Below are 19572 nucleotides of genomic sequence, written 5' to 3' on the forward strand. Positions count from 1 at the left end.
CAAACTTCCAGCTGCTAGACCAGTGTAGGAATGGTTGTCTTGACTGAACAATTTTTCCAAATATCTACCCAAGTAAAGTCTGAAGGGAATATTACACATCTAAAATGTGATCTTTGGTAAATTATCCTCGTGTGCCTAACAAAAGGCCCATGGAAATATAAAATTGAGTAGATGAATACAAGGACTGACACTGCATGAGATCAAGTTTTAATAAACATGCATTCAAACAATGAACATCACTGCTAGACAGCTCCAGGCTGTCTCCTTAGTAAGCAAAATGCAGTTCATATGGTGTGGTTGCCAATTATCTTAAATGTCTCCATTTCTGTGTTTTGCCGATTCCCCTGCCGGGTCAGAGGGAGCTCATCATCAGGGTGACAAAGGACAGCCAAGCGCTAGTAAAGAAATATGGAATGCTTACTTTAACAAATTCAGCTTTGTTTCACACTTTCATTCACATCTGTACTGTTGGGGCTCGGCGCCTGATGAATTTTCACGAGCCAACGCTAACTAGCATTAGGGCAATGTTACCAAAAAGCACAACGGTATCTGACTTGGTAAGTAGAACAAGTGTTTAAATGCCAGAATTGGTGTCCCTTTAAGAGTATAGTTCTCAGCATCCCATTCTCTCTATATTTAGAATTTTACAAGAGCGGCTGGTTGGCCTGGTATCTGAGAAATTGCTTGTTTGAATCCCGGAGCCGACTTGGTAAATCTGTTGTGACCTTGGATAAGGCACTTAGTCAAATACACATGCTCTTATCCAGAGTGAGGGCCATGGCCCAGCCCAGGAGCAATTAGGCCTAAGTACTAACCTGTCTGAGGCTGCCTGTGCCAACGCAGATCTTGCCAATCCCCCACAGTGGCACCAAGAGGATGGAGGAGAGGGCCATGGCCCAGCCCAGTGCATAGGCCCAGTCTGGGTACATGTACCAGCGGTTAAACTTGAGGGGCTTATAGTCCACCATGTGTAAAATGAAGGAACTCTGGGATGATATGATGGAAAAGAAACACCCAATGAGTAAGACCTAGACTCAAGCCATAGCATGGAAGATCTGCGCGATTTACATTTGAAGGCTGTATACAGTAATGTTGGTTCAATCAGAAATTAACTTTAAATGTCAATCTTCTGCGCTACGGATTGAGTCCAGCCATACGTCTACTTTTATACGATGTACAGCTTTCAATATTTACCGCAAGCACCAATCTAACTCACCAGAGACACAAGTGGGGTGAAGTAACGCCAGCACAGTCTGAAGAGGACACATGGTCTCTGTGCAGTCATGTCCTTAATGGCATCCTCCATGTGATCTGCCCCTGGGGATTTTAAAACCGATTTACTGACAACTCACGCATAGCCACGGGAAGTAGTTTAGGGGTGGGGGTGCTGCAGTCCTTTTTAGTAGCCGCTCGTATCCAGAGCAACTCACAGTAGTGAGTGCATACATTTTCATTCTGGTCCCCTGTGGGAATCAAACACACAACCCTAGCCACATATCACAAACCACTTGATGTTTCAATGTACTCAATTGCTGTATTGTGCATTGTTTTCCTTCATGGTGATGGACCATCTACTACAGGTACAAACCTGGATGACCAGCCTATGTACAGACATTATATCGGTCCGCTAATACTAGTAAAGGCCCAGTGCTAGAGGGACACATTTTTTATTCTGATTTTATTTCCCACGGCTATAAACGCAAGTCCAGGAGACGAGAGAAAGACAGTTTACAAACCAAATGATTACAAAAACAGAGTGGTTGTGTATAGTATAATGCGTCTTTTTCACCACTACAACTCCAGTGCTTGAGATGAAGGCTAAGACTCATGTTTTTCCACCATCGTGACCGGGGTGAAAAAAAAGTCTGCGGTCACAGTGGATTTACACTTACCAAAGATCCATCCCACTGCCAGTGACTCAAACACAGCCACAAAGAGAACACACGCTCCGCTGCAGCCGTAGTAATCAATGAGCTGGAACACAAAGATCCCACCCTGTAGATTAGAAGAACCAAAACATGTCCTTTAGAACTCAAAACTGGATGGTGTTCAGAGATAGATGGGAAGGGTTGAGGGAAGCTGAAGGATGGGACTAAAAACAAACAAAAGATAACTATTGTAAATTTACTGTTTCCGTAAAATATATATATGAGTATAAACTGGAAGTAGACGCCTAACTTAACATCTATGAACATAACAAGATTCAATAACTGAGACATAAACTGAACAAGTTCCTCAGACATGTGACAAACAGAAATGGAATAATGTGTCCCTGAACAAAGGGGGGGGGGGGTTAAAATCAAAAGTAGCAGTCAGTATCTGGTGTGGCCACCAGCTGCATTAAGTACTGCAGTGTATCTCCTCCTCATGGACTGCACCAGATTTGCCCGTTTTTGCTGTGAGATGTTACCCCACTCTTTCACCAAGGCACCTGCAAGTTCCCAGACATTTCTGCGGGGAATGGCCGTAGCCCTCACCCTCTGATCCAACAGGTCCCAGACGTGCGCAACGGGATTGAGATCCGGGCTCTTCGCTGGCCATAGAAGAACACTGATATTCCTGTCTTGCAGGAAATCACGCACAGAACGAGCAGTATGGCTGGTGGCATTGTCATGCTGGAGGGTCATGTCAGGATGAGCCTGCAGGAAGGGTACCACATGAGGGAGAAGGATGTCTTCCCTGTAACGCACAGCATTGAGATTGCCTGCAATGACAACAAGCTCATTCAGGTGATGCTGTGACACACAGCCCCAGGCCATGACGGACTCTCCACCTCCAAATCGATCCCGCTCCAGAGTACAGGCCTCGGTGTAACGCTCATTCCTTCAACGATAAATGTGAATCCGACCATCACCCCTGGTGAGAAAAAAACGAGACTCGTCAGTGAAGAGCACTTTTTACCAGTCCTGTCTGGTCCAGCGACGGTGGGTTTGTGCTCATAGGCGACGTTGTTGCCGGTGATGTCTGGTGAGGACGTGCCTTACAACAGGCCTACAAGCCCTCAGTCCAGCCTCTCTCAGCCTATTGCGGACAGTCTGAGCACTGATGGAGGGATTGTGTGTTCCTGGTGTAACTCAGGCAGTTGTTGTTGCCATCCTGTACCTGTCCCGCAGGTGTGATGTTCGGATGTACCGATCCTGTGCAGGTGTTGTTACACGTGGTCTGCCACTGCGAGGACAATCAGCTGTCTGTCCTGTCTCCCTGTAATGCTGTCTTAGGAGTCTCACAGTACAGACATTGCAATTTCTTTCCCTGGCCACATCTGCAGTCCTCATGTCTCCTTGCAGCATGCCTAAGGCATGTTCACGCAGATGAGCAGGGACCCTGGGCATCTTTCTTTTGTTGTTTTTCAGAGTCAGTAGAAAGGCCTCTTTAGTGTCCTAAGTGTCTAGGAAATTTCTCGCATGGAATAGCCTTCGTTTCTCAGAACAAGAATAGATGAGTTTTAATAGAAAGTACTTTGTTTCTGGCCATTTCGAGCCTGTAATCGAACCCACAAATGATAACGCTCCAGATACTCAACTAGTCTAAAGAAGGCCGGTTTCATTGCTTCTTTAATAAGAACAACCGTTTTCAGCTGTGCTAACATAATTGCAAAAGGGTTTTCCAATGATCAATTAGCCTTTTAAAATGATAAACTTGGATTAGCTAACACAACGTGCCATTGGAACACAGGAGTGATGGTTGCTGATAATGGGCCTTTGTACCCCTATGTAGATATTCCATTAAAAAATCTGCCGTTTCCAGCTACAATAGTCATTTACAACATTAACAATGTCTACACTGTATTTCTGATCAATTTGATGTTATTTTAATTGACAAAAAATGTGCTTTTCTTTCAAAAACAAGGATATTTCTCAGTTACCCCAATATTTTGAACGGTAGTGTATATATACCCCAAAAATATATGAGCGATTGGAAATGTTGCAGACAATTATATTGATGGAAGCCACAATCTATCTGCAATATTAAAGCTGATCCTATTGATATTCAGATGTGAAGTGTAGAATCAGAGATCGAGCACACGGAAGCAATCATACACAATATCACTGAAGATAGCTAGATTAATGAAGTCAGTAAATCAACACTGTGGTCATTACAAGACTGCCAGATTTTTTTTATTTCTTATTTAACTAGGCAAGTCAGTTAAGAACAAATTCTTATTTACAATGACGACCTGCTGTTATGGAACATTCTTTACCCTGCAGTCTGGGCCTAGACACGCCAGTGTGCAGAGGGCACGACTTTATTTTACCTCACCTGCACAGAAGTTCTATTTTTTCTTTGACCTTTTCCTTACACTCTATTCTGTACAGTTAAACTAAACTCATTATCATTCTGGGCAGTGTCTAAAACAGTTGATTAGGAGCTAATTCAATGTCTCACCTCTGTGATCAGAGTCAGCTGTATAAGGAAGCAGGAGAGACAGAAGAGGAGCACAAAGCCCTCTCGATATCTCGGCCTTCGCAGTGTAACAGGAAATAAGTCTGTGAAAGATGTTATCACTCCCTCCATTATGACAAACTAAAATAGAAAAGGAAGATAAAAGTGACATCAAGATACAGTACATTGTGGGATCAACACAACCCATTTTTGATTAACTTTTGCATGTAGACCACATCCAGCTAACAAAGTTTGGTTCCCAGGACGTTGTGGGAATGTTATTTGTCAAATAACCAACAGAGAACCTTAAGGGAATGTTACAAGAACATTCTGTGTTAGCTGGGCATGGTCTTTAGGTATGGTAAATAACCTGTGTGTCAATTCCCAGCAGAAGAAGCATGAAGAAGAAGCAGACCGTCCAGAGCTGTGGCAAGGGCATCATGGCTGCTGCCTGGGGGAAGGCGATGAATGCCAAACCAGGACCTAGGAGCAACAGTAAACAAGAATTGGAGGAAAATAACTTAATAACTATGCTCTTAGCATATGATACAGATGCAGTTTTTTTGTGTGCATGTCATGGCACAGTATGCTACAACATTATGGATCGTTATCAGTGCCAATTCTAAAATGCAATAATGAATTGGAATGTGAAAATTCTAAATGTAAATGTTTTAAATGCTCAATTGGAATGTGAAAAATTAAAATGCATTTATCATTTTCGCATTCATATTGAGCATTTAAGCATTGCATTTAAAACACAAATTATAACCCTAAATAATGCTGTGACATGCTGAACTGACTGCATCCGTAAAACATTTTGATACGTTTTTAACAAGCACAGAGCTGTAACAGAAGGCCACTGTGACGGCCACACCATACCTGACTCTGCCACCATCGCGACAGAAACACCCTGTTTCTGTGCCATGAATCCCAGCACCGAGAAGACTGCAAATCCGGCCACAAAACTGGTACAACCATTCAGCAGACACAGCCAAAAGCTGTCCCTGAATGGACATAAAATATGCTAATTATAACTGCGGTCAAACTAATAAAATTGGAATAAGTTGTTCTGTATTAAATTCTACATATCCATTGAAGTATAGATGCTTTAATAAAAAAAAAGTATCCTTTCAAAATGTTGGGGTAACTGAGAAATATCCTTGTTTTTGAAAGAAAAGCACATTTTTTCCCCCATTAAAATAACATCAAATTGATCAGAAATACAGTCTTACATGTAGCAGTTATTGTTGTATTTGTTGAAGCTTCCCAAAACAGTTTGACTTCCCCGTCCAATACAGTAGGAGAAGAACACCTGAGTTCCTGCTTCCATCCAGACCTGGTTGGTGAGAGATTCATTAGTGCATGTAGAAATTCAACAGCACAAAATTGAGAAGTGGAATGCAAAGACTTGATCATGTTTAGCTTGGAACTTGTTCTTCAATGATGTGCAAATGAAAAGGTGCAAATGTTTACTTGGGGGTCTGCAAGGCGGACTGGGTCTGGATACAGGTAAAACTGAACCCCCTCCCAAGCTCCAGGTAAAGTCAACCCTCTCACCAACAACACCAAGAGCATCAGATAGGGAAATGTGGCAGTGAAATACACCACCTAATGAAATGGGGACAGTGTGGACAAAAACAAAACTTACCACCATAGCACAATTACCACCTGTACCTAAACAATCAGATTTATGGTAGTTCCATGGATGTGTGAAGTAATTTAACATTTACTGGTGTAATCATGTATACATAAACTCTTATACAGACCTTTCCTGAGTACCTGATTCCTTTCCAGATACAGAAGTAGCAGACAGCCCAACAGGCAAGGAGACAGAGCATCAGCTCCCATCTTACGCTGCCCACCTCGTCAATGCCTCCAGAGATAGCCAACACACGACGCCTGGGGGAGGGCAACAGAAGCCCCATTTATACCTGTCAAGCCCGTGCTCTCACTTTTGTAAGTGTTACATGGAACAGTGTTGCAAATGTTTGTTTCCTAGATAGATTGTGTCCACAAAAGTATCTGCCATTTTGGAAACAGTGAGTAGCCTAGCCACAGTTTATATTTTGAAGCCTTTGCCAGTGCCACACAGTTAGGTTGGAGATTCGTAACTGCGTCGAGAGGTCGCCTACACAAGATAGTCAGCAATGCAATTCATAGAAGCCATGCAAGTAAGAGATGTTTTCTATTGGGGACTTTATGTTGAGTCAATATGGTAGACTGCTAGCATTGTGATGTCTGGTCTAATGTATGAATGAAGCCAGAGAGTTAATGTTTGTTTGATACAGCTATTCGCACCTGATTATTTTGTGTTTTTGCATTACTGCAGCATATAAATTGTTATTACTTGTCCGAGTTCTCATATTATAATTTTTTCTTGGGAATTGTGAAATATCGGGATTCTGGTTACCGGCGAACATGCGTCCTTTGCTCTGATCTTATCCACATTCTGATTGTGCCCACATTTTTAGACATGCGTCTACACATGGTATAGTGTGCTGTCCAATGTGTCCAAATTGTGAACAGATTTCCTGGTCCCTCCCTGTATGCAAATTATTTGCCAGATATTACTTCAAATTGTTTATTTTATTTTAGGACACAGGCCTATATTGATTCCATAAATGGTGCCACCTGTCAATGATTTTACAGGTCGGGATAATGATGATTTAAATGGTTTCACTGTCCATATCCATCTACACTTGTAAGAAATCCAGAAACAATGCCTGATTACCTCCGGAGGTGGTCATAAAGATCAATGCGTCTTTTAATCATGTACATCTGTCTAAAAATGTGGGCACAATCAGAATATGGACAAGATGAGGACAAAGGACGCATGTTAGCACCAGGTGTAAACAGGACTAGAGGGAGACTTTCAGTTCAAGCTACATTAAGTTGCATCTGAAATGTTACCCTATTCCCTATATGGTGTAATACATTTGACATGCAGGCACTGGACAAAAGTTGTGCACAATTTTATATTCTAGGGAATAGGTGCCATTTCAGATACTGTACATCATTTTAGTGTAAGATAATTATTAAAGGGAAGTCTTGCAGAGTTTTCCTATACAGTATTATCTTATGCTGCTTTGTGTTGTGTGGGGCAGGCTACTTACTCCCAGAACTCAGTGGCAGCAGAGGTAGTGGTGATTTTGGAGGTCCAGTTGGCAGTATGGTTTAGTGAAGTGAAATCCACACATTGATCTAATAAAAAAGTAATTCAAGTCAAATGGAATTCTCTCCCAAAAACATATATACAGTAACTTTGTGTGTCATTGTTTTCTGGTAAAATGTAACCTATGTTTTACCCCTATGCAGAGAATGTAGGTCTACCTACCTGTGTTCCAGGTGTTGCCACAGCTGGCCCAGGGTAGCTGAGAACTGAAAGAGAACACCAAGTAGAAGAGAGTCCAGGCCAGGATCACGAGGTAAATGATAGAGTCATAGATCAGGATGAGAAGCTCTGCCCTGCCAACACCTGTGGAGAATTAACAGGTAATATGAGGTGGGACATTAAAGGGATAGTTCACTCAAATTACAAAATTAAATATTGTTTCTTTTCTCTGCATAAGTCTTTGGACCAGGAAAAAGTATGGATTGCTTACAGGGTATTGATAACAATGTGTAATTTGGTAATTTGGGTGAATTATCCCTTTAACCTTTTGCCTGTAGTAGAATGAAGGAGTATGGCAACATCTCACCTTCAGCAAGTGGACATAAGCTCCTCCAGCATGTGACAATGCCCTGTTGGGTGTACTGACCGATTGATGTCTCGAGAAGGAACAGAGGAAGACCACATAGCCCAACGTACAGCAGGTAGGGCACAAGGAAGGCACCTAAGAACAGACATATATATGTATGTATGTTGTGAACTCGCAATATAGGCAGGCTACTAGTGATTTTGTGCCCTAGAGACCCTAACCAAGCTCCCTTTTTAACTTATATTCATACTGGTAACTGGTATCTTCACTTAACCCACTTTTTAAAGCAATATAGATCTTCATATTAATAAAGGGGCCAATGTGTGATATGGGATAAACATTTCAAAATGGTTTAAACAAAAATAAAAACACTTGTTATGTAGTTTCAAGTGTGTGCTTACAGGAATAAAATGAAAAATATGGCAAATTGGTCAATAACTCCTAACAACGACATAGGCCTGGGACTATACAGTGCCTTCAAAAGCTATTCACACCCCTTGACCTTTTCCACATTTTGTTGTGATACAGCCTGAATTAGAAAAGTATTACATTTTGATTTTGTGTCACTGGCCTACACACAATACGTCATAATGTCAAAGTGGAATCATGTTTCTATACATTTTTACAAAGTAATTAAAAAGGAAAAGCTAAAATGTCTTGAGTCAATAAGTATTCAACCTCTTTGTTATGGCAAGCCTAAATAAGTTCAGGAGTAGACATTTGCTTAACAAGTCACATAAGTTGCATGGCCTATGTGTGCAATAATAGTGTTTAACATGCTTTGTGAATGACTGCCTCATCCCTGTGCGCCACACATACAAATATCTGTCAGGTCCCTTAGTCGAGTAGTGAATTTCAAACACAGATTCAACCACAAAGACCAGGGAGGTTTTCCAATGCCTCGCAAAGAAGGAAACCTATTGGTAGTTGGGTAAAACAATTATCTGCGATTTCACCATGAGGCCAATGGTGACTTTAAAACAGTTACAATGCTCAATTGCTGTGACAGAAAACTGAGGATGAATCAACAACATTGTAGTTACTCCACAATACTAACCTAAATGACAGAGTGAAAAGAAGTAAGCCTGTAACAGAATAAAATATTCTAAAACATGCATCCTGTTTGCAATAAGGCACTAAAGTAAAACTGCAAAAAAAAAATCTTTATGAACTTTATGTCAAGAATACAAAGCCTTATGTTTGGGGCATATCCAGCACAACACATCACTGAGTACCACTACTCATATTTTCAAGCATGGTGGTGGCTGAATCATGTAATGGGTATGCTTGAGATAAGCAAGGACTAGGGAGTTTTTTTTAGGATAAAAAGAAACAGAACTGCGCTAAGTACAGGCAAAGTCCTAGAGGAAAACCTGGTTCAGTCTGCTTTCCAACAGACGCTGGCAGACAAATTCACCTTTCAGCAGGCCAATAACCTAAAACACTTGGCGAAATATACACTGGAGTTGCTTACCAAGACAACATTGAATGTTCCTGAGTGGCCTAGTTATAGTTTTGACTTAAATCGGCTTGAAAATCTATGGCAAGACTTGAACATGGCTGTCTAGCAATGATCAACAACCAACATGACAGAGCTTGAATAATTCTTTCAAGAATAATGTGCAAAGACTGTACAATCCAGGTGTGCAAAGCTCTTAGAGACTTACCCAGAAAGACTCACAGCTGTAACTGAGTGTGAATACTATATTTATTTTTCAATTCACTTGCAAAAATGTTGAAAAACATGTTTCCATTTTGTCTATATGGGGTATTATGTGTAGATGGGGGAGAAAAAAAATCTACTGTGACAAAAGAAAATGTGGAATAAGTCAAGTTGTATGAATACTTTCTGAAGGCATTGTGTCCTTTTATATTCCAGGTGTAACATGGACACAAATGTATTTGTCCTGTCATTTCATTGCCTGATCACAAGATAATTTTGTGAATAATCACAGGCTACTGTGTCATGGGGTTGTCATTCTAAATATCCTGAATAATGGAAGCAAAAAGCGTTGGGTATGCTGCACACAGGTTAGCGTTTCTCATCATGAATCTTGATCTTGAGGAAGCTTGGTAACTAGCTGCCACAGCCACAGTCATAAAATCTGATTTTAAACCTAACCGTTAAATTAACCTTAAACACACTGCTAACTCCAATGCCTAACCTTAAATTAAGACCAATAAGCTGATTTTGGTTTTCATACATTTTTACGATATAGACAATTTTGACTTTGCAGCTGGCCGCTCAGTTCTGCCTCCAGGACAAGACTCATGACAATAGACGTCAACCTGCGACCTACACAATTGCACACAGCTAGACTCTGTGTCCAAGCCGACTCATAGAAACATGAAAACATTACCTCATTACCTTTATGCTTTCTCTGTAAAAATCTATCTAGACCCTGCTATAAATCAAGCAGACAATAGCAGATGATCAACTTCAATGATCAAAATTACGTTGAAAATACGTATTTTACGGACGTTAAACTCGCGTTCATTTTCGGTTGTAAATGAAAGTTGAAAAGTACAGTACCAGTCAAAAGTTTGGACACACCTACTCATTCAAGGGTTTTTCTTTATTTTTACTATTTTCTACATTGTAGAATAATAGTGAAGATATCTAAACTATGGACTCATGTAGTAACCCAAAAGTGTTACACAAATCAACAAATATTTTATATTTGAGATTCTTCAAAGTAGCCACCCTTTGCCTTGATGACAGCTTTGCACACTCTTGACATTCTCTCAACCAGCTTCATGAGGTAGTCACCTTGAATGCATTTCAATTAACAGGTGTGCCTTGTTAAAAATTCATTTGTGGATTTTTTCTTCTTCTTAATGCGTTTGAGCCAATCAGTTGTGTTGTGACAAGGTAGGGGTGGTATACAGAAGATAGCCCTATTTGGTAAAAGACCAAGTTCATATTATGGCAAGAACAGCTCAAATAAACAAAGAGAAACGGACAGTTCATCATTACTTTAAGTCATAAAGGTCAGTCAATCCAGAAAATGTCAAAAACTTTGAAAGTTTCTTCAAGTGCAGTTGCAAAAACCATCAAGCGCTATGATGAAACTGGCTCGCATGAGGACCACAACAGGAAAGGAAGACCCAGAGTTACCTCTGCTGCAGAGGATAAGTTTATTAGAGTTACCAGCCTCAGAAATTGCAGCTCAAATAAATGTTTCACATAGTTCAAGTAACAGACACATCTGAACATCAACTGCATGAATCAGGCTTTCAAGGTCAAATTGCTGCAAAGAAAGCACTACTAAAGAACACCAATAAGAAGAAGAGACTTGCTTGGGCCAAGAAACATGAGCTATGGACATTAGACCAATGTAAATATGTCCTTTGGTCTGATGAGTCCAAATTTGAGATTTTTGTTTCCAACCACCGTGTCTTTGTGAGACGCAGAATAGGTGAACAGATGATCCCCACATGTGAGATTCCCACCGTGAAGCATGGAGGAGGAGGTGCGATGGTGTGGGGGTGCTTTGCTGGTGACACAGTCAGTGATTTATTTAGAATTCAAGGCACACTTAACCAGCATGGCTACCACAGCACTCTGCAGCGATACGCCATCCCATCTGGTTTGCTCTTAGTGGGACTATCATTTGTTTTTCAACAGGACAATGACTCAACACACCTCCAGACTGTGTAAGGGCTGTTTGACCAAGAAGGAGAGTGATGGAGTGCTGCATCAGATGACCTGGCCTCCATAATCACCCGACCTCTACCCAACTGAGATGGTTTGGGATGAGTTGGACCGCAGAGTGAAGGAAAAGCACCCAACAAGTGCTCAGAATATGTGGGAACTCCTTCAAGAGTGTTGGAAAAGCATTCCAGGTGAAGCTGGTTGAGAGAATGCCAAGAGTGTGCAAAGCTGTCATCAAGGCAAAGGGTGGCTACTTTGAAGAATCTAAAATATTAAATATATTTTAATTTGGTTAACACTTTTTTGGTTACTACATGTTTCCTTATGTGTTATTTCATATTTTTGTTATCTTCACTATTATTTTACAATGTAGAAAATAGTAAAAATAAAGAGGTGTGTCCAAACTTTTGAATGGTACTGTATTTTACGGATATATAAGACGTCTGTTTTTGGTCATGGTTTCAATGGCCAAATTTCTAACTTTAAATATTTTCAGACACGTTGACTTTTTCCACATTTTGTTATGTTATAGCCTTATTCTAAAATTGATTAAATAGACCCCCCCCCATCAATCTACACACAATACCCCAAATGACAAAGCAAAAACATGTTTTTAGACATTTTTGAAAATCTATTAAAAAACAACAACTGATATATCATATTTACATAAGTATTCAGACCCTTTACTCAGTACTTTGTTGAAGCACCTTTGGCAGCGATTACAGCCTCAAGTCTTTTTGGGTATGACACTAAAGCTTAGCACACCTGTATTTGGGGTTGTTTCTCCCATTCCTCTTTGTAGATCCTCTCAAGCTCTGTCAGGTTGGATGGGGAGCGACACTGCACAGCTATTTTCAGTACTGCAGATATGTTCGATCGGGTTCAAGTCTGGGCTCTGGCTGGTCCACTCAAGGACATTCAGAGACTTGTCCCGAAGCCACTCTTGTGTTGTCTTGGCTGTGTGCTTAGGGTCATTGTCCTGTTGGAAGGTGAACCTTCACCCAAGTGTGAGTTCCTGAACTCTCTGGAGCAGGTTTTGATCAAGGATATCTTTGTACTTTGCTCCGTTTAACTTTCCATCAATCCTGACTAGTCACCCAGTCCCTGCCACTGAAAATCATCCCCACAGCATGATGTTGCCACCACCATGCTTCACCGTAGGGGTGGTGCCAGGTTTCTTCCAGACATGATGCTTGGCATTCAGGCCAAAGAGTTCAATCTTGGTTTTATCAGACCAGAGAATATTTTCTCATGGTCTGAGAATCTTTAGGTGCCATTTAGCAAATTCCAAGTGGGCTGTCATGTGCCTTTTACTGAGGAGTGGCTTCCGTCTGGCCACTCTACCATAAAGGCCTGATTGGTGGAGTGCTGCAGAGATGGTTGTCCTTCTGGAAGGTCCTCCCATCTCCACAGAGGAACTCTGAAGCTCTGTCAGAGTGACCATCGTGTCTTGGTCACCTCCATGACCAAGCAAGGCTCTTCTCCCCCGATTGCTCAGTTTTGCTGGGCTGCAGGCTCTAGGAGGAGTCTTGGTGGTTCCAAACTTCCTCCATATAAGAATGATGGAGGCCACTGTGTTCTTGGGGACCTTCAATACTGCAGAAATGTTTTGGTGTCCTTCCCCAGATCTGTGTTTCGACACAATCCAGTCTCAGATCTCTATGGACAATTCCTTCAACCTCATGACTTGGTTTTTGCTCTGACATGCACTGTTCACTGTGGGACCTTATATAGACAGGTATGTGTCTTTCCAAATCATGTCCAATCTATTGAATTTACCACAGGTGGACTACCTGTTACCATTGCCTCATTTTGTATCACATTCCAATGATAAAACTTGTCCCCCCCATCCCCAGTGAAAGTGCGCCTCTGGCCTATGTTATGGAGCATAGCCAGATAACATAGGTCATAGGCCTACAGTAGGCCAACTCATATTCTGTTCTTCTAAAAAACATTTTTTTGTCATATCATAATGTTTTTTAGACCTGATTAAAATCAATTATGGATGTATTGTGACGGTGTATATTAAATAGATTTATTATACTTTTTTAATTGTAGATGTTCCAAAGGTTCGCATCAGCGGCTTGTATGCATTGAGGCCTGGAGATGTGAAACATGTTTATGTTAATTAACTGTCAAATGCCGTGAGACCAGCAGTAGAGTACAGTACAGTAGAGTATAGTTCAGTACAGTACAGCACAGTACATTGTAGACGTCTACGTTTGGGCCAAATCAAGGCCAGACCGGACCAAATCTGAACCAATCATAGAAGTCTATTTTTGGACCGGACCAGACTTAAAATCAACATATGTGAAAGTTGAAATCAAAAATCCACTTTTGAACGTCCATGGATGTCCTGTGACGGTCGGAGCTTACTGGATTATTTGGATTTGTGTGCCCATGAAAACCGTTTTCACGGTGTAACATAAGGAGACACTAAATGTTAAGTAGTTACAGTGCATTTCTGAGATCTCCATATAATATGCACAACTTGGCCAGGACCTAGGATCAAGGAAGACACTCAAGTTTTTTAGTACTATATCTCTTGACACATTGATGAAAATAATCATGGCCTCTAAACCTTCAAGCTGCATACTGGACCATATTCCAACTAAACTACTGAAAGAGCTGCTTCCTGTGCTTGGCCCTCCTATGATGAACATAATAAACGGCTCTCTATCCACCGGATATGTACCAAACTCACTAAAAGTGGCAGTAATAAAGCCTCTCTTGAAAAAGACAAACCTTGACCCAGAAAATATAAAAAACTATCGGCCTATATCGAATCTCCCATTCCTTTCCAAAATTTTAGAAAAAGCTGTTGCGCAGCAACTCACTGCCTTCCCGAAGACAAACAATGTATACGAAATGCTTCAGTCTCGTTTTAGACCCCATCATAGCACTGAGACTGCACTTGTGAAGGTGGTAAATTACCTTTTAATGGCACAGACCGAGGCTCTGCATCTGTCCTCGTGCTCCTAGACCTTAGTGCTGCTTTTGATACCATCAATCACCACATTCTTTTGGAGAGATTGGAAACCAAATTGGTCTACACGGACAAGTTCTGGCCTGGTTTAGATCTTATCTGTCAGAAAGATATCAGTTTCTCTCTGTGGATGGTTTGTCCTCTGACAAATCAACTGTAAATTTCGGTGTTCCTCAAGGTTTCATTTTAGGACCACTATTGTTTTCACTATATATTCTACCAATTGGTGATGTCATTCGGAAACATAATGTTAACTTTCACTGCTATGCAGATGACACACAGCTGTACATTTCGATGAAAAATGGTGAAGCCCCAAAATTGCCCTCCTTGGAAGCCTGTGTTTCAGACATAAGGAAGTGGATGGCTGCAAATGTTCTACCTTTAAACTTGGACAAAACAGAGATGCTTGTTCTAGGTCCCAAGAAACAAAGAGATCTTCTGTTGAATCTGACAATTAATCTTGATGGTTGTACAGTCGTCTCAAATAAAACTGTGAAGGACCTCGGCGTTACTCTGGACCCTGATCTCTCTTTTGACGAACATATCAAGACTGTTTCAAGGACAGCTTTTTTCCAACATTGAAAAAAATCAGACATTTTCTGTCCAAAAATGATGCAGAAACATTTATCCATGCTTTTGTCACTTCTAGGTTAGACTACTGCAATGCTCTACTTTCCGGCTACCCGGATAAAGCACTAAATAAACTTCAGTTAGTGCTAAACACGGCTGCTAGAATCTTTTATTTTTATTTATTTCACCTTTATTTAACCAGGTAGGCAAGTTGAGAACAAGTTCTCATTTACAATTGCGACCTGGCCAAGATAAAGCAAAGCAGTTCGACAACATACAACAACACAGAGTCACACATGGAGTAAAACAAATATACAGTCAATAATACAGTAGAAAAATAAGTCTATGTACGATGTGAGCAAATGAGGTGAGATAAGGGAGGTAAAGGCAAAAAAGTCCATGGTGGCAAAGTAAATACAATATAGCAAGTAAAACACTGGAATGGTAGATTTGTAGTAGAAGAAAGTGCACAGGAGCAAAAATAAATAAAAAATACAGTAGGGGAAGAGGTAGTTGTTTGGGCTAAATTATAGATGGGCTATGTACAGGTGCAGTGATCTGTCAGCTGCTCTGACAGCTGGTGCTTAAAGCTAGTGAGGGAGATAAGTGTTTCCAGTTTCAGAGATTTTTGTAGTTCGTTCCAGTCATTGGCAGCAGAGAACTGGAAAGACAGACGGCCAAAGGAGGAATTGGCTTTGGGGGTGACCAGAGAGATATACCTGCTGGAGCGCGTGCTACAGGTGGGTGCTGCTATGGTGACCAGTGAGCGGAGATAAGGGGGGACTTTACCTAGCAGGGTCTTGTAGATGACCTGGACCAGTGGGTTTGGCGACGATCATGAAGCGAAGGCCAGCCAACGAGAGCGTACAGGTTGTAAATGACATCGCTGAAGTCGAGGATCGGTAGGATGGTCAGTTTTACTAGGGTATATTTGGCAGCATGAGTGAAGGATGCTTTGTTGCGAAATAGGAAGCCAATTCTTGATTTAACTTTGGATTGGAGATGTTTGATGTGAGTCTGGAAGGAGAGTTTACAGTCTAACCAGACACCTAAGTATTTGTAGTTGTCCACATATTCTAAGTCAGAACCGTCCAGAGTAGTGATGCAGGACAGGCGGGCAGGTGCAGGCAGCGATCGGTTGAAGAGCATGCATTTAGTTTTACTTGTATTTAGGAGCAGTTGGAGGCCACGGAAGGAGAGTTGTATGGCATTGAAGCTCGTCTGGGAGGGTTGTTAACACAGTGTCCAAAGAAGGGCCAGAAGTATACAGAATGCTTTCGTCTGCGTAGAGGTGGATCGAAGACTCACCAGCAGCAAGAGCGACATCATTGATGTATACAGAGAAAAGAGTTGGCCAAAGAATTGAACCCTGTGGCACCCCCATAGAGACTGCCAGAGGTCCGGACAACAGGCCCTCCAATCTTGACTAGAACCCAAAGATTTGATCATATTACTCCAGTGCTAGCCTCTCTACACTGGCTTCCTGTTAAGGCAAGGGCTGATTTCAAGGTTTTACTGCTAACTTACAAAGCATTACATAGGCTTGCTCCTACCTATCTTCCCGATCTGGTCCTGCCGTACATACCTACACGTACGCTACGGTCACAAGACATAGGCCTCCTTACTGTCCCTAGAATTTCTAAGCAAACAGCTGGAGGCAGGGCTTTCTTCTATAGATCTCCATTTTTATGGAATGGTCTGCCTATCCATGTGAGAGGCGCAAACTCGGTCTCGACCTTTAAGTCTTTATTGAAGACTCATCTCTTCAGTAGGTCCTATGATTGAGTGTAGTCTGGCCCAGGAGTGTGAAGGTGAACGGAAAGGCACTGGAGCAACGAACCGCCCTTGCTGTCTCTGCCTGGCCGGTTCCCCTCTCTCCATTGGGATTCTCTGCCTCTAACCCTATTACAGGGGCTGAGTCACTAGCTTACTGGTGCTCTTCCATGCCGTCCCTAGGAAGGGTGCGTCACTTGAGTGGGTTGAGTCAGACGTGATCTTCCTGTCCGGGTTGGCGCCCCCCCCTTGGGTTGTGCTGTGGCGGAGATCTTTGTGGGCTATACTCGGCCTTGTCTCAGGATGGTAAGTTGGTGGTTGTAGGTATCCCTCCAGTGGTGTGGGGGCTGTGCTTTGGCAAAGTGGGTAGGGTTATATACTGCCTGTTTGGCCCTGTCCGGGGGTATCGTCGGATGGGGCCAGTGTCTCCCGACCCCTCCTGTCTCAGCCTCCAGTAATTATGCTGCAGTAGTTTATGTGTCGGGGGGCTAGGGTCAGTCTGTTATATCTGGAGTATTTTTCCTGTCTTATCCGGTGTCCTGTGTGAATTTAAGTATGCTCTCTCTAATTCTCTCTCTCGGAGGACCTGAGCCCTAGGACCATGCTTCAGGACTACCTGGCCTGATGACTCCTTGCTGTCCCCAGTCCACCTGGCTGTGCTGCTGCTCCAGTTTCAACTGTTCTGCCTGCAGCTATGGAGCCCTGACCTGTTCACCGGACGTGCTACCTGTCCCAGACCTGCTGTTTTCAACTCTCTAGAGACAGCAGGAGCGGTAGAGACACTGAATGATCGGCTATGAAAAGCCAACTGACACTTACTCCTGAAGTGCTGACCTGTTACACCCTCTACAACCACTGTGATTATTATTATTTGACCCTGCTGGTCATATATGAACATTTGAACATCTTGGCCATGTTCTGTTATAATCTCCACCTGGCACAGCCAGAAGAGGACTGGCCACCCCTCATAGCCTGGTTCCTCTCTAGGTTTCTTCCTAGGTTCTGGCCTTTCTAGGGAGTTTTTCCTAGCCAGCGTGCTTCTACACCTGTATTGCTTGCTGTTTGGGGTTTTAGGCTGGGTTTCTGTACAGCACTTTTGACATCAGCTGATGTAAGGACTTTATAAATTTGATTTGAATTTGAATTGAACAACCTGTCAGACAGCAAGGTCCATGATTCATTCAGGGTTGAAGTTAAATGTCTAAGTCAATTGTTAAATGCTCAACATTTCCCTAGTATCTGTGCGTTGGAGATTTGTCGACGATGAGTGTCTCCTCTCTAACGCCCACAAAGCTCTAATTCAAACTCCCATTAAACAGCTCTGCAAGTGTTATAATGTCAAGATACGTTTGTTACTCACAAAATATTACTGTTACTCACTATCTTCATTTACTCCAGTTATGGCTGGTATGTACCTCCAAAAAAGTTCTTAATAAAAAGCCTGAAAATATTCGTAATTGCTCAGTGAAGCTCCATATTTGGTGAGTAAGGAACGTATTTTGACATTATAACCCTTGCAGAGCTGTCTAATAGGAGTCTGAATCTGAGCTTCCTAGCCATTAGAGGAGACACGCCATAGTCATTGTCGACATCTCTAACACAGATGTTGGGGCAACTTAATGTATAAAAACGACAAATAACACTGTCAAAAATGTAAGGAAAGAAAGGTAGTCTTTTATGTCACATGATTTTTGTCAATTCTGTGAAATCTCCAACCGTGAGAAAGGGTGTAAACATAGGTTTTGATTCAACTATGTTCCCTCTTTAAATCTTAATGTTGTAACATTAAACAAGTTAGATTTTTATCAATGACTTTGTAACAGCCCTAAAAATATGTCCACTACAATAAATCCTCATTGCCACCCTAATTTATAGAACGACCCATATGGGGGATTCCCCAAATATAACTCACCTCCACCGTTCTTATAGCAGAGATAGGGGAACCTCCATACATTTCCCAGGCCGACCACATTACCACAAACTGTGAGGAGGAACTCTGTTTTAGAGCTCCACTGTTCCCTCTTCCCTTCTTGAGTCTCCACGTTCATTCTCTTCTTTTGTCCTGTAGTATCCACTGATCTCTAACTTGGTGTTTGCTATTCAGAATATACTGGAACTCGTTGTGTCACCACCCTACCACTGGATCTGTAGTAAGGAGGAGGATATGCTACTCCTGGGTTCTCTTCCAGTGGACTCGGTTCAACATCTCACCATGGGACATACCCTCGTGCAGGTCATTCGCTGAAGCCTTATTCAATCACGCCTAACAGGCCAATTAGGGCTTTGTGAGTGTAAGCCCCACCGGCCTATATAACACCATGCAATGCCCTGGTTCCCCTCATTTTTCAACTCTGTTGAATCTGAGCCTGTTTAAGAGCTTTTTTTAAGAAAACCTAGCTCTCAGCTTAACTGTTCCATTTGGTGTGGGTTACCACTTCACCTACACAGAGTGAAGTTACCCAAGGTAGCTTGTTAGCAGTATTGTTTGTTGTCAGCTAGCTACTGTA

General features: G+C 42.0%; 1 protein-coding gene across 2 annotated transcripts; it reads right to left on the reverse strand.

Annotated features, from left to right (window-relative positions):
• Positions 1–185: 185 nt before the first annotated feature.
• On the reverse strand, positions 186–19281 carry LOC106567643 (sodium- and chloride-dependent GABA transporter 2). Of its 2 annotated transcripts, none has more exons than XM_045693496.1 (14): positions 18978–19281; positions 8082–8216; positions 7718–7858; positions 7497–7584; positions 6150–6282; positions 5857–5991; positions 5616–5719; positions 5263–5387; positions 4754–4866; positions 4387–4524; positions 1893–1974; positions 1217–1317; positions 816–986; positions 186–395 (listed from the first exon to the last, which is right to left on the reverse strand). In XM_045693496.1, the coding sequence occupies exons 1-14, from the start codon at positions 19111–19113 to the stop codon at positions 285–287; spliced, it is 1713 nt and encodes a 570-aa protein (XP_045549452.1). In that variant the 5' UTR covers positions 19114–19281; the 3' UTR covers positions 186–284. The 2 variants fall into 2 exon arrangements, with proteins under 2 accessions (XP_045549452.1, XP_013992650.1); XM_014137175.2 differs by having other exon boundaries at positions 1893–1995; positions 18978–19276.
• Positions 19282–19572: the final 291 nt, after the last annotated feature.

Source organism: Salmo salar, chromosome ssa13 (assembly GCF_905237065.1).
Source record: "Salmo salar chromosome ssa13, Ssal_v3.1, whole genome shotgun sequence".
In the NCBI taxonomy this organism is placed as follows: domain Eukaryota; kingdom Metazoa; phylum Chordata; class Actinopteri; order Salmoniformes; family Salmonidae; genus Salmo; species Salmo salar.